This window comes from Camelus bactrianus, chromosome 22 (genome assembly GCF_048773025.1).
Source record: "Camelus bactrianus isolate YW-2024 breed Bactrian camel chromosome 22, ASM4877302v1, whole genome shotgun sequence".
NCBI classification, from domain to species: domain Eukaryota; kingdom Metazoa; phylum Chordata; class Mammalia; order Artiodactyla; family Camelidae; genus Camelus; species Camelus bactrianus.
Window position 1 is genome coordinate 7,179,598 of NC_133560.1, and position 26,205 is coordinate 7,205,802.

Here is a 26,205-nt window from a genome sequence, read left to right on the forward strand (position 1 = left end):
CCATCACGACTACCCACTTTCAGGATAAAAGCTCCTCTGGGGCCAGGACTTTGTACTCATCATTGCTGTATCCCCGACACTATGCGCTTGGAACACAGTAGGTGCACAGAAATGGTCTGAAGTAGCCAATATCCTCCGCTCTTGAATGAGGAAACCGCGGCTCCAAAACCTGATGAAACACGCAAGAAAGAGGGCGCTCCACAGCCCCAAGAGGAGCCCGCGGGGGCATCGGAGCATCCCGGAGAAGCCTGTCTGTGCACCGTGAGCCTGGGTGGTCTTGGCCCCGGCAGGAGTCGTGGGGGCGGAGGGTTGAGTGAACCTTGCCTGGGGCCATAGGTCGGAAGCTGAGACTGCGTCCAAGCCAGCAGGACCTCACAGGCTTTCGCCAACTCCACAGCTTCCCCACTTCCTCTGGGGGTGCCCTGGCCTGCCTCACAGCCACGCTGGTTGTGAGCAAAGCCTGGCAGCTGCAAGAACTTAGAATGCCCAGCTCACACGTGGGGCTCCTTCACTTCTGTCTGTCATTGTCTTCCTCAGTCCGTGGCTCTTACCTCTAGTTTTGTTACTTTGCAGAGTGCACCATGTTTTCTTACATTGTGGATTTTGTCAGCATTTCCTTGTTGGGCCTGTGTGGTTTGGTTTGGTTTAGTTTGTTGGAGGGTCATGGCTTCAAAGCAGAACTTAGCTGTTCTCCACTAACTCAGTAATGGTCTACTTCCGCTTCTGCTAGTTTTATAGGATTTGATTTCTAAAGTTTAATTCCCACTGTGTGTCCATTTTATTTTGCAGGGAGTGGTGCAAAGTATGACTATTTTTCCCCCTACATTTTTGTCCAGTAGTCCCAGAACTGCTTATTAAATGATCTTCCCTTACCCTCTCATTTTGAAGCTCGTCATCATAACATTAAGATTTCCCACAGAATGAAATCTACTTCTTTCCATTGACGTGTATAGTTTTATTTTTACAACAATGTCATGGTGTTTTATTCTCTACTTTGTAACACGCTCTAATATATGGTGGGATTAAACTCTGCTCACAAAAAGGACAAGAAAAACAAACACAGGGTTATTAAGGAAGCAGTTCACCGGTTGCCTGAGGGTGGGATAGAAGGGGTGAGTACAGGGGACACAGGGGAATTTGGGGGAATGAAGAAGATACAGGGAAATGGGGTGCAAGAGGATGGCTGTGTCCCAGGTCTTGGTCAAGTCCCTGGGATGTTCCCCATTAAGTTAGAGTCCATGGCTTCATGCAGGAAGGAATTCAAGAGCGAGTCATAGTTCAGTAAAAGTAGACTTACTCAGAGAGATGCATACTCCATAGAGAGAGTGAGGTTCATCTCATTCAGAAGGAAAAGTGGCCACGAGGCTTTATGGGCTCCGTAACTTCGTATGCTAATAAGTGGGAGGATTATTCCAATTACTTTGGGGAAGGGGTTGGGAGTCCCTGAACCTGGGCCACCGCCCACTTTTTGGCCTTTTATAGTCAGCCTTGGAACTATCATGGCACCTGCAGGAGTACTATTTCCCATGCTAATATATTACAATGAGCATATAATGAAGCTCAAGGTCTACTGGGAGTTGAATCTCCCGCCATCTTGGTGCAAATGGCTGTGTCCTTCTTTTAATGGTTGTGCCCTGCCCCCTTGCCTCCTGTCTCAATGGAGCTATTCTATTTGTTGACTGTAGGGTTGGCTTTACAATTGTCTGTCCTATCAAAGCAGTGAATTTTCCTGTATGGAAATTATACCTTAAACATGGCAAGGGGCAGAGAGGCCAGTACACAAAGAGCACACTACATAAAAAGATAAGAAGGAAGAAAGGAGGAGGGAAGGAAAGAAGGAAGGAAGGAAGATTGGTTCTTGACAGAGAGGACAGGCCCCAGGGTGCTCTCCTGAAAATGTAGCCTTCCTTGCCTCCCAGAGCACATCGAGGAAGGCCAAGCTTGGAAAAGATGGACCCTCCAGTGCTAGCTGGTGCGATGGGGGCAATGACAGGTGTGTGGAACCTGGAGCATCAGGGCTCAGCCTGTGGAGTTCAAGGTGCCGGCTCAGGCCTTGCTCTTCTTTCCAGTCTCCAGGTGGCTCCCAACCAGTCTCCTGTCTCCCTGTCCCAGCCCCTCCTTGCAAAGCTTTGGTTCAGGCCAGGAGAGGCTACATCATTTGTAGTTCCTTGAGCAAAATGAAAATCTAAAGCCCCTTATTCCTTTTTTCTTGGGTGGAGAGAATAATTAGATTTATTTACCTATTTACTTTTTAAGTGCACTGAGGATTGAACCCAGGACCTCCTACATGCTAAGCACACACTATACACTGAGCTATACCTTCTGCCCCTTAAGGATCCTTGTTCAAACAGCATTAAGTTCAAGATGGTGGCAGCCGAGCATTGCACCAAGTCTCAAGCCATTCTGAGTGTGGGGCCCTGGGTGACGGCACAGGTCACACACAAAGCGGGTCCTGGTTCTGGCCCTTCCCCTTGGCTGCCTGAAGGACCCACTCAGTTGCAGGAGGTAAAGTCCTCCTGTGCCAGCTGACCAGGCTGTCCAGGAGCTTTCTTGCCTCCTCTCACCCCTTTCCAGACAGGACCCTCCCCTAGACCCACCGCGTGCTTTCCCGTGACCAAATCTCGGCCCATTTCGGGTTACCCACATCCCAGCCTGTTCCCGAGGTAATCTCTCCCAACTTCCCCTCCTCGGAGATTACCTCAGTTAAAGAAAAAAAAAAAAAATCATGACAATTGTTAAAGAGTAAGGAAGCCTTTATTCAACGTGGCGGGGTGGGGGGGCTACTGGAATGGAGATTTATAGTAGGGACCAGAGAGTGGGCTCAACTGCAAATACAACAAAGAAAAGTAGAATTTATAGCCAAGGAGCAGGGTTGAGGGGTGGTATCAGTAGATGGAAAATTACTAAGGGGAAACCTCAGAGGGCAGGGTTGGGGGATCTGGCTAAACAGATCCTCGGTAAAGGCAGGCCAGAGTGATCAGACATCACGTGGGAGATGGTGGAGGCTGAGGAACCAGGGTAGATATGGAGGGTGATTGGATATGGAGGATGGGGGATTCTAGCTAAACTAACTTAGCAGGATTCTTGCTAGAACCGGACTGCATAAGGAAGGACACAGGAGCCCAGGACACAGGAAGGCATAGTCAAAAAGAGAGCTCAGAAGTGGCTGACCAAAGTTTGGATAACCCCCCCAACCTACTCATCACCTGGAGTATGAGCCAGCTGTCCTCTGGACTCCCGTGGCACTCAAACCTCACCTCTCGTGACATATTCCACGTCTGTTTTTGTTGCAAGAAACAACACATTCTTATTCTTTTCTGAATCCAATACAGAGGGCTAGGCCCGCACCCACCAGAGTGGTGGGTGAGGTGAGGTGAGCTGAATCATCACTGTGGGGCCTGCATCCTCTCTGGAAAATGGTTTCCTAATACCACAGCCCCTCAGTCTCAAAGAAATGCACGCTCATCCCTCCGAGGCTCCCTCTGCCGTCTCCATGTTCTGCTGATGGCTCACTGCCGCGGAGGGGCCCAGGCACGACTGTGGACGTGTGTGTGTGATGTCTCCCGCCCCCACACTCTCCCTCCAGGAAGGGCCACGGGGGCGGAGGCCTTGGCCACCTCGGCTTCCTCCCTGAGGGAGGCTCAGTACATCACTGTGCAGTGAATGGCGACTGGCTGTGGCGCCCCAGTCGGTGCCTGGCACAGACCTGCTTCAGACCAGGTGGCACAAAAGGTGAATGAAGGCTCAGAGGTGAAGCCTTTGCCACCTTCCCACCCCACCCCCACCCAACTTGAACCCATGCCAGTCAGGGGAGGAGTCTGGTCCCTCTTGCTCCAAATGCCCCCCCCCACCCCCGTCACCGTGACTTCTGGGCTCAAACCAGAGCAGGCTCTGGGGATGAAAACAGAAGACCTGGCCCTGCCCCAGCCATGCCTGCAGCCCAGTGGAGACAGACCGACCATTCCAGCAGCACAGAAAGAGCTGGTGGAGAGACATGGGGGCTGCAGACACAGGGATGAGGGGATTGCCTGGACAGGGAGTGAGTTCAGGGAAGGCTTCCTGGAGGAGGCAAGATCTGAGCTCCATGAGGGCATCCTGCCTGGAGAACACAGGCCCAAAGGGCTGCTGGCATCAGGAGGGACACCACTATCAGGGACCCTGGAGGCCAGGCTGTCGCAGGCTTCAGTGACAGGCTAAGGGGCCCAGGGAGCCACTGGAGGGCATGACACTATCTGAGCTAAGAACAGGAGGGGCCGAGGGCAGGGAGCCCAGTGCAGGGAGCTTGCCTCAGTACAGGAGAGAATCGGCTACTTGGGCCTAGTCTCATGGGGGTGGGGGGTGGCTGAGGGTGGCTGGTGAGCTGAGGGGCTGCCAGGGGCAGGAGGAAGGGGCTGCCCCAAGCAGTAGCCACTGTGGTGGTGCCTGTGATCCGCTGGCCCCAGAGCCACCCTGCCGGCTTGGGGACATGGGGACGGGGAACTGGTTTGCCCAGCAGGGATGAGCTAACAAGGATCAGGTTCCCTGAGACGCCCCAGCTTCGGCTCTCCTGAGCCCTCCCCCTACCTTTGGGCCTGGCCTTAGTTTCTGGCACAGCTGCCAAGTTTTGGTACCGCCCACCCACTCCCCAGTGGCTGTACTGGCCAGCCCAGCTTCCTAATTGCTGGGTGGGGAGCTGTTCTGCAGAGCTGGGACACCAAAAGGTGGACCCTGGCCACTGTGGGGCACATGGGTACCCAGCCTGACTAGCTCCAGGCCATGGGGGGGCACCAGGCTTCCAGCCAGCACTGGGCTCTGGAGAGCCCTCTAGAGGAGTCATTGACCCAGAAATGTCGGTTTGGAGGGGTGTGTGAAATCAGTATCAAGGCCTGCTGGGGACAGGCTTACCTAACCCAGGTGTTCCTCCCTCCCTCCCCAGGCAGAGGACCCCGGCTCAGAGGTGGGCCCAGATGGGTCTCAGCAAGGCCCAGGGGTCTGTCCACCAGCTCCAGTCAAGCCTGGCCAGTGCAGAAAGGGGCTGGGGCTGATGGGTAAGAATGGGACAGAGGGAGAAGCTAGGAAGAAGCCCTCCTGGCCTCCAACCCAGGAGCCCCAAACACACCCCCTTAGACATACCCACCACCCACAGCACATCTCCAGCGCACCCACCTGCCACTCACAGGACATGAACACACCATCTCCACTGCAGACAACTCACACCCCCCATTCTCCGCCCTAAAAAGGCGGAGCACACCGGCCCACACTCCACATCCCCATCCATACTCCTGCATGGCAACTCCACCACCTGGACCCCCCTGCTGGGGCCTCAGGGAGCTGCCAGGCCTGGCCTGGGAGGGAGGGGGCACAACCAGAGGGAGCAAACTGGGGGTTTCTGCAGAGAACTTCTCAGGGGTGGCCGCTGCCCCACCAGGGCAGGGCCTGGGTAGGGGGACATCTGTGTGCTGGCTCCTCTGGGGCAGGATGTACATCTAATTCAACTCTGCACCCCTATGCCCTGAGGGCCTAACACAGCACCTGACAAACAGGAAGCGCTCAATGCGTGGCAACATTTACAGTGATGCATCTGTAAGGACACAGAGCTTCACAGCAAGGGGTGGGGAGACGCCACCAGCATAGCCAGACTGGATCTGTGCTCCAGGCCACCCACCCAGGAGGGAGCAAAGGCTCAGAGAGAAGGGCAGATGTCTGAGAGGCCAAGGGTGGGAGCAGGTTTTAGGGGGCCAAGGATCAGCCTTGGCTAAGAGAAAGGGCTAGGGGTGTGGGTGGGGCTGCTTCTTCCCAGGACAGAGCTTTCCAGAATACAAATCAGATAGTATCTCTCCAGAATATCCCATTGTCCCCCATCCCTACAGGGAAATGTTCAAATTCCCCACTGTGGCACAGGCCCTTTATCAAGTGACCTACAAGCTTTCTCTGCTTGTCTCCTGCACCTTCCCAGGGCCCTCCCTCTGGAGGGAGGGGTGCATAAACCAGATAGAAAGGTGGGAGGTACGTCCTGGGAGGGGCAGGGCGCTACCAGAGCCTTAAGTTGCCCCAGCGGAAGCTGTCTTAGGTTGGCCCCACATCCAGCGGGCCCGGGCACTCAGGGCCCAGACTTCCCACCAAGAGGATGTTTCATGCTCTAGCAATGCCTTGGTTGACTTGCCCTTTTATTTTCTTGTGTTCCCTGGCATTGTTCCTTCTCAAAAGTCCCACCCGTGCTAAAGAAAAGAAGTTCAGCCCACATGGCAGCTAAGGAGCTCTGTGGTACGAGGGCAAGGATTCCTCCACTCCCCAACACGTACGCCCAGAAGATGCACACAGAGGCCCAGGGCACCCCCTCCCCACTCACCATGACCATGGAGGAGCTACAGCCCAGGTCAACAGCCCCCAACCCTGACCTTCCACAATTCTCTGGACAAAGACCCAGGACAGGCCCAACGTTTTCAAGCCGGTGCCTCCTCGTAGAAAACGTGATTTTATTCTGGGGAGGCCAGTGTTCCCATTGCAGCCTCCTTCCCTCATGCCTGCCCTTCTGCATCATGGGCTCTTCACTGCCCAACCTCCTTTCCTGGGCCACGCCTATTCCAGGGAGCAGGGCCGGGCCCTGCCTCGGTGCTCCTCAGCCAGGAGCACCTTGCCCTGGCTCCTGCCACTGGCAGCCCATCCAGCCCACAGCCCCACTGGATCCCTCCTCTCGGCGAGTCTCCCCGTCCCTGGCTGGTCTCAGCAGATTCTGCCCCAGACCAACGTAAGGAAGGAGCCGGCTGTCTCAGGACGGGCTGGTACAAGCCGTCTCCTGACAGTGGTTCTGCTGTCAGCTCGCTCCGTGGGCCTCAGATCTTGGAGGACTCGAGCCGAGGGCTCCAGGGTGTGGGGGGCTCCCGCAGCGCCCGCAGCTCCTGTTCCAGAGCCTGGTTGCGGCGGTACATGTCCATGTAGCCCCCCTGGATCTCCCGCTGGTAGCGCAGCACCCGCTCCTTCTCCTCCTGCCACGTCCGCCGCTCCTGCTCGAAGCGCAGCGCCTGCTCCTGGCCCCGGAGCCGCTCCTGCAGCAGCTCAGCCCGCAGCTGCTCGGCCCCGTCTCCGGCCTCGCTGCCCCCTGCCTCCCCCAGCAGCCCCCTGCTCTTGCAGTCATCCGTCTCACAGCTGCCCGGGGCCTCCTCCCGAGGCGCCTGCTCCTGCAGGCTCCGCACGGCCTCACGCAGCCGGGCCAGCTCCGTGTCCTGGGCCTGGGCTTGTGCCCGGCTGCCCCGAAGTTGCGTCTTCAGGCTGAAGATCTCAGCCAGCTTCTGCGCCAGCTCGGCCTGGGCCTCCCGCAGCTGCTGCTTCAGGAGGCTGATCTCCGCTGTCTTCTGGCACACCTGGAGGGGCACAAGGATGGGCAAGAGCCCAGCAAAGCAGGGTCAGCAGGGCCGGCCTGGAGGACAGACAGAGGATGGGTCTACTGCCATGGGGGAAGGGGTTTCTGAATGCCTGGTCTCTCACCTCCCATCGGGCTTCCTCCTCTGGTCGGGCGCTGGGATCAGCCTCTGGGAGGGCGGCTGGAGGCCGGGGCTCAGGGCCCAGGCCCTGCTGTGCCCGCAGCTCCTTGCGCAGGCGCCGCTGCTCCTGCTGGGCCATGAACAGCTGTAGCTGGAGGTTGCGCTCACTGCGCTCAGCCTTCTGGGCCACCTCATGCAGCCGCTCCACGTACAGGCGCTTCAGCTCAGCCAGCCACAGCCGCTGGCGCTCCTCCAGCACCTGCCAAGGGGAAGAGGAACCTGCCATGCTGACACCCACGCCCAGCCCTGCCCCTTGGACGCCGACTGCCTGCCTTCCCATAGCGGGCCCACCACTCTGACACTCCAGCTGGGCCCAGGGCCCAATGCTCTGGCCACACATGGGCCCTAACTCAGAAGTCCTCCAGAGGTGAAATGTCCCCAACACATGGCCTCCCCAAGGAGTCTACTGTCCTCCTTCCCCCCACACAGCTCCCACAAGGACCGCCAATGACATGACATCCATGCCATGCGGGATTTGGGGAAAGAAGCCAAACTGTCTCCCTCTTCCTTATTCTCTCAGAGCCACGTGGGAGAGCTAACTGGTGACCCTCTGCTCTGGACGCCAGTGCCCTGACAGAAGAGGACCCTGGGGCAGGGACTGCTCTCACCTGCGTGAAGGGACTGGAGCCATCTTCGTCACCGAGGCCCCTCTTGAGCTCCTCACAGCTGTCGGGCAGCACAGCCACCATCTCCTCGGCGGTGGGGCAGGAGAACTCGTAGGGGGGTGGTGGCTCGGGCAGGCAGTTCAGCACACCCAGCGGCCCACCCTCCTTGGGGCCCCGGGAGGCCCGGTCCAGGGAGCCCCCCAGGTGGTTAATGTGGCCCAGAGAGGAACTGAAGGGGCCGGGGCCGGTGCTGGGACTGCGGCCGAAGCTGCCCCCGCTAGAGGAGTCGGACAAACTAGGCTCGGGCTCGGGGCCGCCCTCGTCCAGGCTGAGGGCGTGCAGCAGCTGGGCGCGGGCCTGGGCCTGGCTGCCCCGGGGCCCCGGGCTCAGGGGCGGGTGGCAGGCCAGCGTGTGCAGGCTGCCGTTGCTGCGCCACAGTTTCTGGCCCTTGTGGGCCGCCAGGCTCTGCATGGACAGGAAGCCTTTCCCGGTGCCCGCCACTGGCTTGAACACCGATGGGCGAATGCGGCACTGCCAGGAAGAGAGGACAGGTGTGAGGCCCTGGGCTGACTGCTCTGCAGCCCCTGGGGGTCCTCTTTGAGAACACAGGAGGCAGTGACCAAGCCTCAGGCCAGACCATAGCAAGACTTTCGTATCCCATCCCAGCATCAGGATGTTCAAGGAGGCCCCCAGCCCCCCACCCCACCCTCCCACACTGGGGAGGGGCACGGCAGAGGCACACCTTGTCAAATCGACCCCGCTCAGGCAGCGAAGTCTTGCTGAAGTCACCGGCCCGAGGATGCTCCCGGTAGTAAAGGGTGGTATAGTCGGCAGGCTCATTCCGAGAGGCCCGCTTGGTGGTCTTGCTGTCCTTCTTGGGGAGGTGCAGGTAGCTGAGGATCTCACGCTGGCCCAAGCCTTTCCGGAAGAGCCCATCAGGCTGGCGGGAGCCCCGGGACCCTGCGAGTGCCTCCCGCAGCTCTTCAGGGGAGAAGTCCTGGCGTTCCAACAGGCTGCCCACGCTGCCCATGACAATGCCAGCAGGGCCTGGGGCTGTGGCCATGAAGTTTCAACAGGGCACAGGTGGCTGCTTCTGGGGGTCGAGAGGCTCCATCAGGGGCAGGTAGGAGCTTGCTGCCTAGCTCCCTGGATGCCCGAAAACCAGGTGCTTGCCCTCTGTATCAGCTCCCCACCTGGCCCACCCAGGAGTGGCACGTGTGGGTCCCAGAGAGAATCCAGACAGGATTCCTTGGCCGGCAAGAGAAAGGGGTAGTGTGTGATGGGGGACATGGGGGGTCCAGGACATAAGGCAGCAGAATAGGGGCCCCACCCAGGGCTGGGCCAGCTGAGGACTCCAGCTCCGTCTGACTATAATTTTGTCCATTCTCCTGCCAGGCTCCTCACCCAATTTGGCAGGTGGACAGAGGGTCCAGGGAACAGAGGCCAATGGCCTCGGACTCCCGAGTCCTTCTTCCTCCCCTGGGTGGGGGAAACTCGGTTCAACCCCTCTTCTTTCAGAGGCTCAGAGTTCCCAAGGGAAGCACCTGGCATGGGTGGGGTTGGGAGCTGCAACGGGAGGGATCCAAACAGGAAGGGCCCGAGAAGGAAGGATGGACGGCAGGAACAATGGCCACAGTTTCCGGAACAGGTGTTCATGTCAGGGCAGCGGTGGGAAGCAGGGGAAGGGGCAGTGAAGCCCCTGCCAGCCCCTGTATATGCTGCCATTCCAAAGCCCACCACCAGGCCCGGGGTCAGGGGTTGTCCAAATCCTGACCCAGCGTGGAGCCGGGTTAGTGTGTGGTCGGTGGCTTCCTCATCTGGACAATAACCATGACAACTCTTATCACTCAGGGATGCTGGGAGGATTGACTGAGATAAGAGAACAGAAATCCAGTCCGGGGCTGGCCCGTGGCCTGGGTCAACATAGGCTGGCTGAAGTTGAGCTCAGCCAGCAGACACATGAACGCCGCCAGCGGGCAGCCAAGTGACCAGGTTACGGATTGTCTCCCACCCGTGTTGGGACCACACTATGGAGGGCAGGGCCTAGTGCCCTGCTGGGTCCCCTGTGTCCAGGCCAACACCTGGCACACAGGAGGAGGTCAGGAAGTACTTGTCAGATGAATGAATGCCACCTTCTTTGCCCCCCACCCAGCTGCTCCCATTCCTGGACTGCAAGTCCCCGGCCACCCACCCAATATGCTTCCGGGACACCCACTCCTGCCCCAAACAATGGTTAGGAGGTTCCATCTTCCTTAACCATTTCCAGGTTTTGTGTTTGTAGAAGACAAAGCTCACGGGGAGTGGAAGGGAGGGCAGGCCCTGCCCCCATATCCTGTGGCCCTCAACACTGCTCTGGGAGAAAGAAACCTCCCCAGCCCTCCCCACACAGCCCCCAGACGGCTCGGCCCCTCCGGGGATATCACAGGCCACACAGGGTGAGGGGATCATCCAGGTAAGGAATCGCAGGTGCTGGGCACCTACAGCGACACAGCCCTGCCTGGGGGTCTCGTGGAGTCTTAGGACATAGTTAACTGTCCGTTTTTTTAGGTGAGGGCACTGGGACTCCAAAAAGTGAAGTTGGCTTGCCCAAGGTCACAAAGCTGGTCAGAGTGAGGGTGCTTCTGATCCCAGCACCATGGTTGCCAAATGTCGAGTGGGGACCCAGGATGTCACCCACAGCCCAAGAGCTGGAATGGGAGCATCTTGCCTCCCAATCTGACACCCCCTCACCCTGACAAGCCAACCTAGCAACAGACACCACTGTGTCCAAGAGCCCACTGAACTGTCACAGCTTCCTGGGAAGGCAGACAGCAGAGAACCTGGTCTCCAGCCCTGCCCCCACACTCTCTCTCCACGGAGAAGCACCTCCCTTCTCCAGGCCACAGTTTCCCCATCTTTCTCCGAAGTGGGAAAGACCCTGCCGGCCCTGCCTTCCTCCTGGGGTTTCTGTGACTGTAACAGAGACAGGGAGGTGAAAGGGCTTGTGAACGGCAAGCCCGGTGAGAGCACGGGGGTGGGGACTGTGGCAACGGTGCCAAGTCCGCCCACTTCACACACTGCCTCGGGCTCCCCTGGGCAGAGCCTCACTTCCTGTCTTAGGGAGCAATAACCGACACCCCATGATCCCCACGAAGGGTCTCAGGTCCAGGGGAGAGGCAGCCATGGGCCAAAATAGCACGTACATCACACTCACACCGCAGTCTAGTCAGTGCCCCTGGCAGCACCAAAGCTCCTCCGTTAGAGGACACAGCGCAGACCCAACAGCAGACAGTCATGCTCAAGGTCATCCACACAGCACTGAGCACCTTCAGACACACACGACACACGAATACCCAGGTGTCCTCCCAGCCTCAAGGCTAGATGTAGGGGAGTGAGAGTATGTGTGTGCGCGCGCGCACACACACGCACATGCGAGTGAGCAGGTGGTGAGAGGGGCCTGTGACCAGCTTCTCTTCACAAGCGCGTTGAGCAGTTAGAAACATCGGAGCTGGCTGGAGGGGCACAAACAGCCCTAGCCCTTCCCTTTGTCTTTCCCTAAGGCCCCCCACCCTCCACCCTTCCTAGATAACTTCTCTGGCTGTATTATTAGCTAAGGCCCCCAGCTTTCAGGAGGCTCCGCCCTGCCCAGGTCTCAGTCTGGGGACAGTCCCTTTTCCTAAAGGAGTCCATCCACCTCCCCTGCCTCCCCGCAACACATACATTCCTTCCGGTTGCTTGGAAGCCCGGGGTCTGGCCCAGTCAGTCCAGGGCCAGCTGTGCAGGAGAGGATGTGGTGGGGGAGTGGGAGGGAGAGACAGCAAGTGCCTTGCAGTCTCATTAGGACCATCAGAGCAAAAAGTAGGGCCTCCTCCAAGTGCCTGGGCTGCGCTGCCCAGAGCTCAGTACTTGCCTGGGGCCCAGAGCTCTGCACAGAGCTGAAACCCCCTACCACCCGGCCAGCTGGGTTTGACTGGGCTACATAGGCCACATTCTGCGCAGGTCGCTGCTGGCCCCAACTGGGCCTCTTTATTTCTGTTCCCACCTCCCTTTCCACCCCATCCAGGATCAGCCAGCAGCACCGAGAGCTCCGGACACCAGTAGCATCTACTTTGGTCCAACCCTTGGTGGAGACAGAATGGGGCTGGGGGACTACCCTGGCCATGATGCAGAGAGAGGACACACAGGGAGGCATCCACTTGTCCCTCGGTGAGTGCCTTGTTGGGTCAGCCTGATCCAGGGCTGTTGGGCCTGCCACATGCTCACAACACACAAAGGGGGATATTGTCATTCCCCACTTCAGAAGAAAAAACTGAGGTCCAGGAGGTAAAATAATGTGCCCAGGGTCACATTCAGCTGCATAGGAGAAAGTGCACAGGCTTCCCACATTTAGAAGCCTGCCCTGACCTCACTGTGCATCTCCTGTGGGGTGGAAAGTCCCAGAGCATGAGGGTAGGAAGCTCCCAGCCGGCCTCGGCTGTCTTCATCCCCTCCTGAACCCTGGCCCCAGGGGAGGGTCCCACCACCTGCTGGGGTATCAGCTTTGCTGAGGGGCGTGTCTGCAGCTGCCCCTGAGGAATGGGACTGGAATGTCCCAGCTCCAAAAGAGGGGCCCAGGGAGGGGTCAGGAGAGGCTGGCATTCCCTAGCCCCACTGAGACACTTGAAGAGGCAAAGTCCAGCGTCTAAATCCTGCAGGAGTGATTCTTAGCATCACTATATGGTCACCTATAATTGCATGGCACGCTAGTGTTTATCAGCCCTTTCATTTCATCATCTCATCTCCACAACAGCCTTATAGAAGCAGGCAGAACAGTAGTTACCCTCACCCCCATATTACAGATAGGGAAACTGAGGCCCAGAAAGAAGTGAGCTGCCCAAGATCCTACATGATGAGCAATCCCAACTCCCTAGGCAAGACCCTCTCTTCTGTCCTAGGCTGCCTCAGCCGATGGTCACCAGCTGCCCTCCATGGGCACACACTGCTGTGGAGTAAGTCAGCTCAGCTCCCCGCTCCTGCTTCTCCCAAGGGCACCTGCAACCAGTTTGGTTTGGATCCCAGGCCCCTCAGACTGGAATGTCCCCCGCCTGCCCCTAGGTCAGGAAGAAATAGTGGAAGCACTCTGCATGGGGACTCAGCCCTGGAAACTGCTAGCTCTAGAGGCGGTGGCGGGTCGCATTCATTCAGTCTCGCACATACACACCCACACAGCCAGCCGGCAGGCAGAGGAGCCCTGCCCAGGAGGGCTCTGGGAGGAGGCTGATTACTGGGCCCAGGATGGCCTACTGCCTCTTCTCCCTCCCTAGGCCAGGCAGGGAGAGCGCACCAAAATCCCTGGACAGGCTGAGCCCCTGGTGTAAATGAGGAGAGCCCCAATCTGCTCGTGGAGGCGTGGAGGCTGGGGATTGCCAGGTGGGAGACGACAGGTCCCAGTCCTTTTTCCGGACGCAGTCAGGGCCCCGGTTTCCGCCTGGCCCCAGGCAGGCCCTCACTTTGGCCAAAGGTTGTGGCCAGACTGGGATGGTGCTCAAGACCTGAGCACATCCCCTATCCACAGGATCCCTGGCAGCAGGCTGGCAGCTGCCGCCGGTACAGGGCAAGGGGTTGGTGGAGGAAGGGGGTACCTCGGAGCGGGCGGAAGAGAGCAGGAGAGGGGTCTCATGAGGAAGGTAAGGGGGCAGAAGAGGTTGGCATCTCCATGGAGTTTCCCCGGGAAAGGTTGTGGCAGAGGCGAGGGCTCCCAGAACTAAGAGAGGTCCTCGACCTACTTGGGGGGCGGGAGGGGACGTCTCTTCCAGTCCCCTCTCTGAGGCCTGCCCCGAATCTATGGGCTGGAGGCGCAGAAGCCGAGGTCAGACTCCCGCGCTAAGGGCGTCTGCCCCACCCCAGCGGCGGCGCAGGGGTCCCAGATCCAAGGAAAGCGCGTTTGCATGGGTTAAGGAGAACAGCGAGACCTGCCGCCCGCCCTTCCAGCGGAGCGCCCCTGCTCGCAGATGGTCTCTGATCCCGTACCTCGGTGCTACGGTGTCTGGAAGCAGAGGGTACCTGGGCGCACACCGCACCTTGCCACCTCCGCCCACTTCTCAGACGGGAACCTCGGCGGGCGAAGGGCTGCGCCTTGGCCAAGGTCGCCGGGAAGGCTAGACCTTGGCGGCCGGCCCCACCCCCCGAGTCCGGCCCCGGGCCCCCGCCCGAGCCCCAGCCCCCGGCGCGCCCCACTCACCATGCTGGCGCTGCTCCGCACCCCTCGCACGCTGGGGCTCCTTCGCGCGGATTCGAACCCTCCCTCCAGGGCGCCGGCTCCAGCCGAGATTGCGAGCCGGGCCGGAGCGGCGGGGCGGTAGGCGCCGAGAAAACGCGGGCGGGCGCCGGAGCCGGATTGGCGAGGTAGGGACGCGCTCTGCGGCCCTCGCTCGCCTGCCCCAGAGACGGAGGGAAAACCCGGCCTGACTCACCGGCGCGCGGCCGGCCCAGAGCCCGGACCGGGCCCCCGGATGTGGGGGGCGGAGACGGGGGGCCACCCCCGCCCACCGCGTGCCAACCTGAGCCCCGCCCGGGCTCGCGGCTCCAGCCCGGCCCGGCCCGCCGAGGCGCCGCGCGGCGGTGGCGCCCGAGCCCTCTACCGGTTGCGCTCTGCGCCGCGGCCGCAGCGTGCGCCCCAGCTCGGACCCGGGCGGATCCGCACCCCCGAGCGCAGCCGACGCCCCTAGAGGCGCCTCCGCCTCCTCCTCCTCCTCCTGGCCTCGCCCGCCCCTCTAGGTTTCCAGAACCTGACAGCTTCCGAAGAGGCACGTTTCGACCATCACTTCCCTGATCCTCGCCGCCTCCTCTTAGGTAAGTATTATTATTCCCTTTTGAGGCTAAGCAAAATAGCACTCGGAGAGATGTGGAGAGATTTACCCAAGGTCCCTGGCTCGTTAGGGACTGAATTGGGCGCCAAGGTTTTTAGCTGGCAGAGCCTTCTAGGGGCAGCAAATTCAGATACCTTCAGGGGCCAGACAAATAATGTGAGTCAAAGGGGCGGGTGTAAGACAATAGAAGATAAGGAAACTGAGACAGAGATGGGCACCTAAGGGCATTCAAAGTCAAGTATTAAAACACCATGGCGTCCTCAAAAGGTTTAAACGTGTAGTGAGTGAAAGACCTAGCAATTCCACACCTAGGTATGTACCGCAAAGAATTGGAAACGGACTCAGACACTTGTGCATGAATGTTCAAATGCTTGTAGCAGGACTGTTCACAATAGCTTAGAGGTAGGAACAACCCAAGTGTCCATCAACAGATAAATGGTTACACAAATTGCGGTATATCTATACGATGGAGTATTATTCAGCCAAAAAAAGGAATAGAGTTCTGACACATGCTACAGCAGGGACAAACCGCCAAACAATTCTGCCAAGTGAAAGAAACCAGATACAAAAGGCCACATGTGGTATGATTCCACTTACATGAAGCAGGTAAATCTATACAGATAGAAGGCAGATTAGGGCCAGAGGCTGTGGGGAGGGAGGAATGAGGAGTGACTTCTTAGAGGGCCTGGGGTTTCCTTTTGGGATGAGGAAAATGTTTTGGAACCAGATAGAGGTGGCGGTTGCACAACATTGTAAGTGCACTAAGTGCCATTGAATTGTATCATTTAAAAATGGTTAATTTTATGTTATATGAATTTTACTTCAATTTAGAAACAGACATCATGTTACCCATGGATCAGATTTGGCCCACAGGCCACCAGTTTGCAACCCCTGTCTTGCTGTCCTCACCAGTTTCCTAACAATGGAAGTGCCCAAATTCGGAGGACTTGTCCAATTAAGAAAACTCATTAATAGAGGTATCACCTCACACCACTCAGAATGGCCATCATTCAAAGTCCACAAATGATAAATGCTGGAGACGGTGTGGAGAAAAGGGAACCCTACTACACTGTTGGTGGGAATGTAATTTGGTGCAGCCTTTATGGAAAACACTGTGGCAATTCCTCAAAAGACTAGGAATAGACTTACCATATGACCCAGGAATCCCGCTCCTGGACGTATATCCAGAGGGAACCTTAATTCAAAAAGATCCATGCACCCCAATGTTCATGGCAGCACTATTTACAATAGCCAAGACATGGAAACAACCTAAATGTTCATCGACAGATGACTGGATAAAGAAGTTGTGGTATATCTATACAGTGGAATACTCCGCAGCCATAAAAAATAATACAATAATGTCATTTGCAGCAACATGGATGGACCTGGAGATTGTCATTCTAAGTGAAAGTAAGCCAGAAAGAGAAAGAAAAATACCATATGAGATCATTTGTATGTGGAATCTAAAAAGAAAAAAAGACAAACTTATTTACAAAACAGAAACAGACTCACAGAAATAGAAAACAAACTTATGGTTATGGGAGGGAGGGGTGAGGAGGGATAAATTAAGAGTTCAAGATTTGAAGATACTAACTAATATATATATAAAATAGATGAATAACAAGTTCATACTGTATAACACAGGGACGTATATTCAACATTTTATAGTAACTTATGGTGAAAAAGAATATGAAACCAAATACATGTATGTTCATGTATGACTGAAGCATTGTGCTGTACACCAGAAATTGACACATTGTAAACTGACTATATTTCAATAAAATATATATATAAAGGAAAGAAAAAAAAAGAAAATTAATAACTACACTGGGTGTCAGCGCTTGAGGGGCCCCTGTCTGGTAGGGTTACAGAGGAAAATTCAGAGCAAGGACGCATCTCACCTTTTTGGGGACCTCAGGGAAGTCCTCACTGAGGAAGTGACTTTTGAGATGGTTCTTGATGGATGGGAAGCATTTCCATGGAGGAAAGTCATCATGGAGCCAGAATCTGGCTGGTGAAGTCAGGGCACGGTCGGGTGAAGGCAGGCTTACGAGTGAGCCTGGTCATTGGGATGGGAAAGGTCAATGGGAGAGATGGGGTACAGGTCCACATTGGAGCAGATCCAGAAAGACCTCTTGAAATAGGCGGGAGCCTCTGAGGTATTGAGAGAGGGGAGTGTGAGAACCAAGCCAGGCGGAAAAGGTGAAGGATGTTCATGAGATGGTTTGAAAGAACTGACTTGTCTTAGCCAGAAATTCCACAAGTAGGAGAGGGAGGGGATGGATGATAAGTGCCAGGCCAATGTTCCTTCCCAGAACCAGGCTGCCAGAGGGAGGTGGGAGGGGAAGGGCAGTCAGTACCTTGGAACATCCCAGCAGGAGGGAAAGAAATCAGAAGATACCTGAAGCCCAGAGATATAAAAGACAGGTGGGAAGGGGACAGGGACAGGACGGTCTCTGCTGAATGGAATTCCACCACGTTGCACACCAGAGAGGGTGGCTGCAGGTGAAAGGCTAGTGGAATCTTGGCCGCTGGGCACCAGCGCCAAAGTGGGTCAGCTGCAGAGCGCAGTGGGCGGGGGCAGAGGTAGAGAGCAGCCTGGCTCCGGCCCTCTAGCAGAGCTGTCATTCACAAAAACAGAGCTCAGGGCCCTGGCGTCCTCTAGCCTGGACCAGGCTACCTGTCCCCCACCTCCTGCACAGGCTAGGAGCACCCCCACCAGCTCTCCCCAGAAGTTGGGGAGCTGGCCTGGCAGATGTTTCTTCCTGCCTGGCTTCTCTGAGCCCTTTGAGGTTGTCCCGGTCACCTGGTTGGGGAGTGTAAGGCAGAGGGGACCGGTGGCCCCAGGGGAGAGGCAGCATCAGTTCTAATCCAGAAAGTGCCCCTTCCTCCCCTTTCCATAGCCAGGCACCCTTATTTATGCATATTCACAAACTTAATACCTTCAGGCATAGACCACAGAGCATGACCTTGAACCCTTGTGTGCCCTCAGTCTCTGATGGAAAAACTGAGGTTCAGATAGGGGACACGACCTGTTCCCCCAAAACGTATCTCAGAGCCAGTTCCTGGAAGCTGGAACTCCTGCCGCCTGGGAGTTCAACCACTCTCCTTCCCTCCACGCGGGCTGCCTCCTGTTCGCACTTTTGGCCCCTGGACCCTTAGCCTCCGACCTGCCTTTCTGAGGCCTTTCAGAGAAGGTGGGCTGGACAGGAGCCAGGCCTCTGCCTCCCTCCACGCACTTGCCTGGACAGCATCAGAGAGGTCAGACTGGGCGGGGGTGGGGTTGCATGCAGTGAACTTTGCTTGCCCTCCTGGGCTTGCAGAGCAGACACCCCTGCCTGGGCCATCTGCCCCCAGACTTGGCATCCTTGTGGAATTGGCTCAGGAGTCACACGGTTCCAATGCCAAGGGGCGAGGCACTTAGGGCGTGGGGCCAAGGGAAGGGAAAGAGGCTCTCTGGATGCACTCACTTCCTGAATAGGCTGGCCTCGGACAATTTCACTTCTTTTTCTGCACCTTGGTTTTCTCATCTCGAAAAAGGGATGATAATTTGGCCGGGAGGATTAAGTGAAGCACGTGAAGCACATAAAGCACGTGCCCAGCATGGTACCTGGCAACTAGTCGACAGCTGTACCTGTTAGTTTTTCCTTCTCCTTCTCCTCCTGGGGAAGGTTTATCAGAAAGTCAAAATGCTTGCCACAGGGCCTGTCTTGAAGAGGCTGGGAAGGCTTCGGACCCCCAGCATGGACTTACATTTTCTTGGGTCTGCCTCCCTGGGCTGGGTGGTTCCTGCATGCATGCAACTTGCGAGTGGCCAGGATTGTAAAATCCTGGAGCTACCCTGGGGACTCGGAAAGCTCCCCTACTCTCTGACTGCCACCTCTGGCCTCATCACCTTTCTCCTTGATTGTTGCAGCAGCCTGCCTGGGCTCCCTACTGCCTGGCCCTGGCCTCTGCCCACGCTGCCTCCGAGGGTGCTTTCCAGCCCACACATTCTGTCCCTGCCCTCCTCTGCTTGAGAGGTGGTGGCGCCCCGTCTTCAGGACTGGTCCCGCAGCTCCTTCGGGCCCAGCACTGGCCCCTGCCTCACGTATTTCCACGCTGGGGGCTGCCTCAGCGTCCTCACCTGGAACGGCTTGTTGTTGGGAGAATCCATTAAGGGCACCCGCTCTGCCCAAGGCCTCTCCTCCCACCTCCAAGGCAAAACTACTGCCCCCATCACTGGCGCTGCATGTGCTGCAATGTGTGAGCATTTTGGGGTCACCTGGCTGTCATCCCCAGGAGACAATGGGTCCTAAGCCCCCCGTGTACATCCTCCAGTGCCCCCAGACTTGGCATCCTTGTGGAGTTGGCTCAGGAGCCACACGGCCCAGATGCCAAGGGGCGAGGCACTTTGGGTGTGGGGTGAGGCACTTAGGGTGGCCAGGGGAAAGGAAAGAAGCTGTCTGGATGAACTCACTTCCTGAATCGGCTGGCCTCAGACAATTTTAAGGTCAACTATCAGGTTTGGGAAGCCTCCCCAAACCTGACAGTTGACCGTGCTCAGCTCCAACCCACCATCTGCAAAACAGCCATTTCATGACTTGTTTCTAACCAGGAGGACGAGGATGAAGAAAGGCAGCCTTGGCTCTAAGCCCCAGTCTGTGACTTCCTGGTGACCTTTCTGAGCCTCAGTTTCTTCATTTGTAAACCGGAGAATCATGTCACGGATGAAATGGCTTAACCCATGCGAAGGAACCTATGGGGATGTGGCGAAGGAACCCACGCGGCCCCAGTGGGGATGTGGCAGCTGTGTGTCCCCGCCCGCTCTTCACTCCTTGCCCTCCTTTGTCCTCTCTCGCCCCCTGGGGCCAGGCCTTAGCCCAAATGAGGAGGGAGAAGAGCTGGGCGTTCCGGGAGAGGCAGCAACTGAGGATTTCAGACTAACAGGTAACTCCTGGTGCCCGCTCTAGCCCCTGCCAGCTCCTCCAAGATGGTTTGAAACCTGAGAGCGTCACGGCCAGGGCATTGTGGCTGTTGGGATAGAGGCAGTAGGACCCTGCTCCCACGCCCAGGGTGCCGTGCCCCACACCCTGGGGTGAAAGTGGACTCCTGGGAACTGGACTGCCCTCCTTGAGTCACACATGCTGGGAGTAGCCGTAGGTCGCCTGCCCCCCTTCCCCTGGTGATGGTGACCCGGGGCAGCCTCAGGCCACAGGTGGGGGTGGCAGCTGAGAGCTGCCAGGACTTGCTCCGGTGCCTGCCCTGGAGCAGAGAGCTCAGATCTGCAGGAGCCAGCCGGGACTGCGGTGTGAAAGCCACCCGGAAGCCCCGGCTGCCTGGCCAGCCCAGTGGCCCCACAGCCAGGCCCAGGCCCAGCTGCCGCCCAGGGTGGTAATAGGAACTTGGAGACCTGGGCTCCAGGCCCTTGGTTACAGTGATTGATGGGTTGCAGGGGGCTGGGGGGAGGGAGGAGGGTTGAGAGGAGTCTGGGGGAGTCTACGGCAGGATGAAAGAGTTGTGGAGGTCGGGTGCCCAGGGTCAAGGGGCCTCATACCAAACTGCACGCTGGAAGCTGATTAAGATGGTAAACTGTGCGATACGTGTATTTTACCACAGTTAGAAATGTTTTTAAAGAAAAAGAAGACACTGAAGTGAGCTTGGATTCTCATATTCCATTGTTAGCTAAAAGGAGCCAGCAGCGGGGCAGCCATTTTTTAAACAAAGCCTTTACGTAGATTGCTTTTTTTTAATTGAATTATAGTCAGTTTACAACGTTGTGTCGATTTCCAGTGCAGAGCACGATATTTCAGTCATACATGAACATACATATATTCAGTCACATCCTTTTTCACCATGAGCTACCACAAGATCGTGTATACATTTCCCTGTGCTACACAGTATAATCGTGTTTATCTATTCTACATATGCCTGTCAGTATCTACAAATTTCGAACTCCCAGTCTGTCCCTTCCCACCCCGCTACATAGATTACTTTTAAAGCTGAATTAGGGAAATTTCCAAATATGCACAAAGGTAGAGAGAAGAGAATAAAAGCCCTCCCAGGTACCCATCACTTAACTTTATGATTTTGTTCTCTGTCCCCCGACGTCCCAGCCCCTCCTCCGCTCCTGGATTCTTTTAAAGCAAATTGATGGATGAACATTATGATAGCTCATCTGTCAGTATCTCAGTGTAAACAAACATTTTAAATTGTAACATGCATTTATTTCAGGGCGGGTGATCTTACAGGTATGAAGGGTTTGGACCACTCAGGGTCTGCCAGGCAGGGGGCCTCCTCCGCTTTGTCTTCCACCAGGGGCAGAGCCACCTGCCCGCTGACACCCTCTCCTGAGAGGGAATGAGGAAGCTCCTTCCTCTCTCTTCCCCTCAAGGGAGGGCCAGGAGGAGAGATCTGGGGCTCACCCATGGGACTCCTGCCTGTGTGGAAAAGATGCTCACATGCTGAAGTGCGGGCCTCAGGGCCAAAAGAGGGCGCTTCCCAGGGTGTGTGGGAGCCACAGAAGTGACCATTAGGTCCTGGTCCTGGGTCTCAGCTACCTGGCCACCCATGCACCCCCTCACTTACACGCCCACCCAGCGGGCGCCTCACCCGTCCTCCCATCTGTCCATGCGCGCCCTGGGCTCTGGTATGTGAAACACCGAGGGCCTTGGAAGTCTGGAAATCAAAGCCCTTGTTCCCCTGTGTCTTCTGCCCAGGCAGAGGTTTCCCCGGGCCCCTGCTCTATTTCCCTTTCTCGGCCCACTGAGTAGATGCGCCCGACACAGACTGCCTATCTGACCTCCATCCCCAACCCGTGGCAGGCTCAACTCACAGAGCCACGAGACGGCTGCCGCCTGTACCCAAACATTCATCAGCCCCACCCAGGAGAGCCAGACAGGCTGGCACACACCCTCACCCGGCTGGCACGCCCCCACCCCGCCCTCCGAGCAAACCTCCCCGGCAGCTGCTGCCTCTCCCACTTGCTCCGCCTCCTCTGAGGTCCGGGCCACGCACAGGCCATCATGTGGTCCTCAAGGTCCTCCAAGCATGAGCTGGTCACACGCCTGGCAGGTCTGATGGTGGGACGGGCACAGGATTGTGTGTGTGGTGTGGGCATCAGGGAGGTCAGGCCCTGGACCAGCTTCTGACCCTGCATACGGCTGTCAGTCCCAGGGGGCTTTCCAGGCTGATGGAGGGACAAAGACCACCCCTTGTCCCTGGGTTAGTTCACCCAGAGGAGCCGGTGGGAGCATCACACAAACCTACTGGACAGTGTGTTGCAGGTCGATGCAGATACTGAGATGCAGTTAGGAGTCCGTGAGTTTATTGGGGGAACATCTATGAAAGAAAAGGGAAGGGAGCAGGGTTGGGCAGGGGGCGCCACCAGGGGATACAGACCCCAAAGGCTTTGCCCAGTGTGGAGCTCCAGGTCTGCCTGCCAGCTGGAGGACCCCTCATCCCTTAAGGTATAAGGTCCTTACACCACCACCTTGGTGGCCCCAGAGAAGAGTGTGACCTCCATCTGAAAGCTGAGATGGACCCAGGAGATGCTACCAGCTGGGCACTGTCATCCAGCCACACTCTGCAGCTGGGCAGTGAGTCCTTCCTTGCAGGAGCACATCACCTTGTCCTACCCAGGCACATCAGGTCAGGCGGTGTGGCTGGGAGCCCTGGGCTGCAGGCACCAAACCCTCAGCACAGAAGCAGGCTGCTGGTAGGACCAGGGTCTCCTAGACTCCGTCTCCCCCCAGGAGGTGTGAGGTGTGGCTCCATGTGTGTGTGAACAACTGGATGAACTTACTCTTCAAGAGTTGGGTTTTACATTCTTAGAAACAATGAACAGAACATAAATGTAAATTTTTAAAAATATGTGCAGTATATTTTGTATATGTATTTACATGAAATATATTGTATATGTGCAGTCAAATTATAACAATTCTACCTAATAAAACTGAAAACTGAAAAAGAAAAAAGAAAAAAAAAAAGACTAGGGTTTTAGGGCAATTCTGGAACTTGGCATCAGGCGACCTGCATACAGCTAATAGCTTTATGACCTTTAACCTGCTCTAGACCTTAATTTCCTTATTTGTTGTTTGTTTGTTTGAGTTTTTTGTTGTTTTTTGGGGGAATGGTAATTAGGCTTACTTATTTATTCATTTATTTTAACGGAGGTGCTGGGGATTGAACCCAGGACCTCATGCATGCTAGCCATGTGCTCTAGCACTGAGCTGTACCCTCCCCCCTTAATTTCCTTATTTGTAAAATAAGGGTAATGAAGCCTGTTGTCCAACTTAAATGTGGTAACATCTCCGAAAACCTAGTGTGGAATAAAATCACATGTCTGACATGATCTTAGTTATGTGGAGCATAAAACATCACCCGTGCAGGACAAGGGACGGGCAGAAAATATGCCAGAAAAGTTAACCGTCAGTGCCTTTTTTTGGAGTGATTTTTTTTTTGAGATTTAATTTTGAAAGAGTTTTAACCTTAGAGAAAAATTACTAAAATAGTAGAGTTTGCTTATACCCTTGACTCAGCCTCCGCCCATGTTAACATCAAACATAACTAGATACAGTGATGACAACCGAGAAGTTAACAGCAGTTCAGTGCTATGAGTTGCAGGCTCCGTCTGGATTCGACCAGTTTTTCTGCTGACGCCCCAGACTTGATTATTGTTCTTTCATACAGCCAGTCTTCAGCTGGATTGACCCACATATTTACCATGATTTTTGTCCTTCATTCCTCCCTGCTTCCATGATCTTCCATCTCAGATCATTTTCCTTCTCTCTGCAAAAAATTCCAGGAAGTTCCAAAAGCAAAACTTGAATTTGCTGTGTGCCCTGCTAACTATTTACTTAGCATTTACATTGTATTAAATACCACAGTGATCTAGAGATGATGAAGTATACAGGAGAGTGTGTATAGGTTATATGCAAATACTACACCATTTTACATAAGGGTCTTGAGCATCCTCGGATACTGGTATCCACGGGGGCCCCCGGAACCCATCCCTTGTAGATACCGAGGGACGATTGTAATTGGGAACAATAATACTGTCTACCACGCTGTGGTTCCTTTGAAGAGTTCTGTAGCACATTGGGTCCACCCAGGAAAATATAAATTATGCTAGTTTTTTCAAACAAAGGGGATATAATACACAAGATGAATTGTTTACACAGATCTTTGAGGGCTGCAAGAGCGAAAGAGGATGCTGATTTTAGTGGTATTAGTAATTACAGGAAGCAGCTGCCACCCCTTGGCCTGGGAGGATAAAAGGGAAGAGGTCAGGGTTAGCAGGACCTGGGGGCTTGGAGGACGACCTGCAGCTGGGGCTCCAACCACAAGAAGGACCCTGCTGGCTTGGACTATTACCTGTGAGCGGGGCTTGGTGTGGCTGGTGCTGGAAGCGCTGAAAGGAGCTGGAGGCTCCTGAAGTGAAGCCAACAGGAAGGAATCCCCTTCTGCCAGATGCTAATCTCCCTTCAGTGCCTCCCACTGTCGGAACCAAACAGGAAGTCAGCTGGCCAGGGGCCTGGGAAATGTGGTTTTCAGACCCTGGTCCCAGCATCTCAGAGCAGGTTACAGAAGGGTGGGCTGAGACCTGAGAGACAAGAGGTGAATAACCAGCTATTACTATTACCTATTTTCCTCTGGGTGATTTTACCGTTTTTCTCTTTGTCTTTGATTTTCTACATTTTCACCATAATGGGTCAAGACATGGATATCTTTTTATTTATTCTGCTTAGGACCCTTTTGAATTCTTAAATCTGTAGATTGATATCTTCCATCCACTCTGGAATATTCTCAGCGATCATCTTTTAAAATATTGCCTCTGCTCTGGTCTGTCTTCTCTCCTTCTGGAACTGCATTTAGACACGTGTAAGATCTTACTGTAACTTCCATGCCTGTAACCTTTCCTTGTGTATTTTCTACCCTTTGTCTTTCCATACTTCTTTCTGGTTCATTTCCTGACCAGCCTTCCAGTTCTCTGATTCATTCTTCAGCCATGTCAAATCTGCTGTTAAAACCCATCCACTGAGTTTAGAATTTGAGTTTTGGATTTTGTTTCTATTTATTCTGTTTTTGCGTGTGCTATATAATTTTATAGAGTCTCCAGTTCCTTGCTGAAAATTTCAATCTTAGTATTTAATTTCTTGAACATAGTAAGTGTAAATTTGTTTTACAGCCTGGAGTTCCTCCAGCTCTGTTTCTGTCGACTATTATTCCCAATGGTTGTTTGCTCAGAGAATCTTGCTTCCTGCTATGTCACGTTATTTTTGTGCGTTGAATATTGTGTTTGAGAAACTCTCTATTTGTAGAGATCATTTGAAATAGGGTGATTTTGTCATTCACCTAGGAGAATTTTTTATTGCTTTTGTCAGGTGCCTGGAGGGATTAGCAAACTGAGATCATGTTAGTTCATACTTAGGGCATGATGTTTTCTGGGGCACCTGGATGACTCAGAGCTTGACTGCCATTCAGGGAAGGGCTGGTTTGCTTTCGGTTCACCTTTACTTCTGGGGTGCAGTCCTCTGGGAGTGAGCCCAGTGTCAAGCTGGTTTATCAGTCCCTCACCCTTGGGAGGCCCCTGACTCTGATTTTTGTCTCCAGCCATTCAAGGCCACTAGGACTGAGCTTGGCTTCTTAGCCACTTCTTTCCAGTTGGCAAAAGCTTCTGGGGCAACCATGCACCAAGTATCAGGGTCACCTGTTTAGAATCCTGGACCTTGACACAGCAATCCCTCATTATCTTTTTAGCTCTTTGATGCTTTTAAGAATATGTGTGTGCATGTGTGTGTGTATTTTATAAACATTTGACCAGCTCTTTTAGCTGTCTTCAGCAGGAAGTTTTGTCCAAAATACCTAGCCTGCCTTTACTAGAAGAAAGGTCCTGATTTGCTTTTTAAACTCTAAAACTATCAGTGTGGAGGATGGATCAGAGGGTACAGGACTGGTTTGGTGGAGCCCAGTTACGTTAATCCACATGGAAGATCCTTGGGTGCACTGGAGGTAGAGCTGGAAAGAGGCCAGGTTTTGAGAGCTGCTCTGCATGTTGAGATGATGGGCTTGGTTTTTTATAGTGTTTGGGGGATGAGGGAGGTGAGGGTGGAGGATGCTTCCTGTATTTGGCATGAGTAATCGAATGGGTGATAGTCCCAGTCTCAGACACAGGTGTCTGAGAGGAAAAACAATTTGGGGAGAGAAGATAAGCAGGCTGGCTTTGGGTATACATGTTTGATGAGGCTTTGCGATGGCCAAGAGAGAATGTTC

At 55.1% G+C, this 26,205-nt stretch overlaps 1 protein-coding gene across 2 annotated transcripts; it reads right to left on the reverse strand.

Annotated features, from left to right (window-relative positions):
* Window positions 1-6,435: 6,435 nt before the first annotated feature.
* Window positions 6,436-14,654, reverse strand: N4BP3 (NEDD4 binding protein 3). Of its 2 annotated transcripts, none has more exons than XM_074350174.1 (5): window positions 14,325-14,654; window positions 8,868-9,218; window positions 8,129-8,656; window positions 7,465-7,719; window positions 6,436-7,340 (listed from the first exon to the last, which is right to left on the reverse strand). In XM_074350174.1, the coding sequence occupies exons 2-5, from the start codon at window positions 9,186-9,188 to the stop codon at window positions 6,813-6,815; spliced, it is 1,632 nt and encodes a 543-aa protein (XP_074206275.1). In that variant the 5' UTR covers window positions 9,189-9,218; window positions 14,325-14,654; the 3' UTR covers window positions 6,436-6,812. The 2 variants fall into 2 exon arrangements, with proteins under 2 accessions (XP_074206275.1, XP_074206276.1); XM_074350175.1 differs by having other exon boundaries at window positions 8,868-9,215; window positions 14,325-14,557.
* Window positions 14,655-26,205: the final 11,551 nt, after the last annotated feature.

Coding starts and splice junctions, on each gene's coding strand:
- N4BP3 (XM_074350174.1), bottom strand. CDS start 9,188: ATGGCCACAGCCCCAGGCCCTGCTGGCATTGTCATGGGCAGCGTGGGC. Junction 8,657..8,867: donor AGCGGGGTCGATTTGACAAG/GTGTGCCTCTGC, acceptor TCTTCCTGGCAG/TGCCGCATTCGCCCATCGGT. Junction 7,341..7,464: donor AGGAGGAAGCCCGATGGGAG/GTGAGAGACCAG, acceptor GTGCCCCTCCAG/GTGTGCCAGAAGACAGCGGA.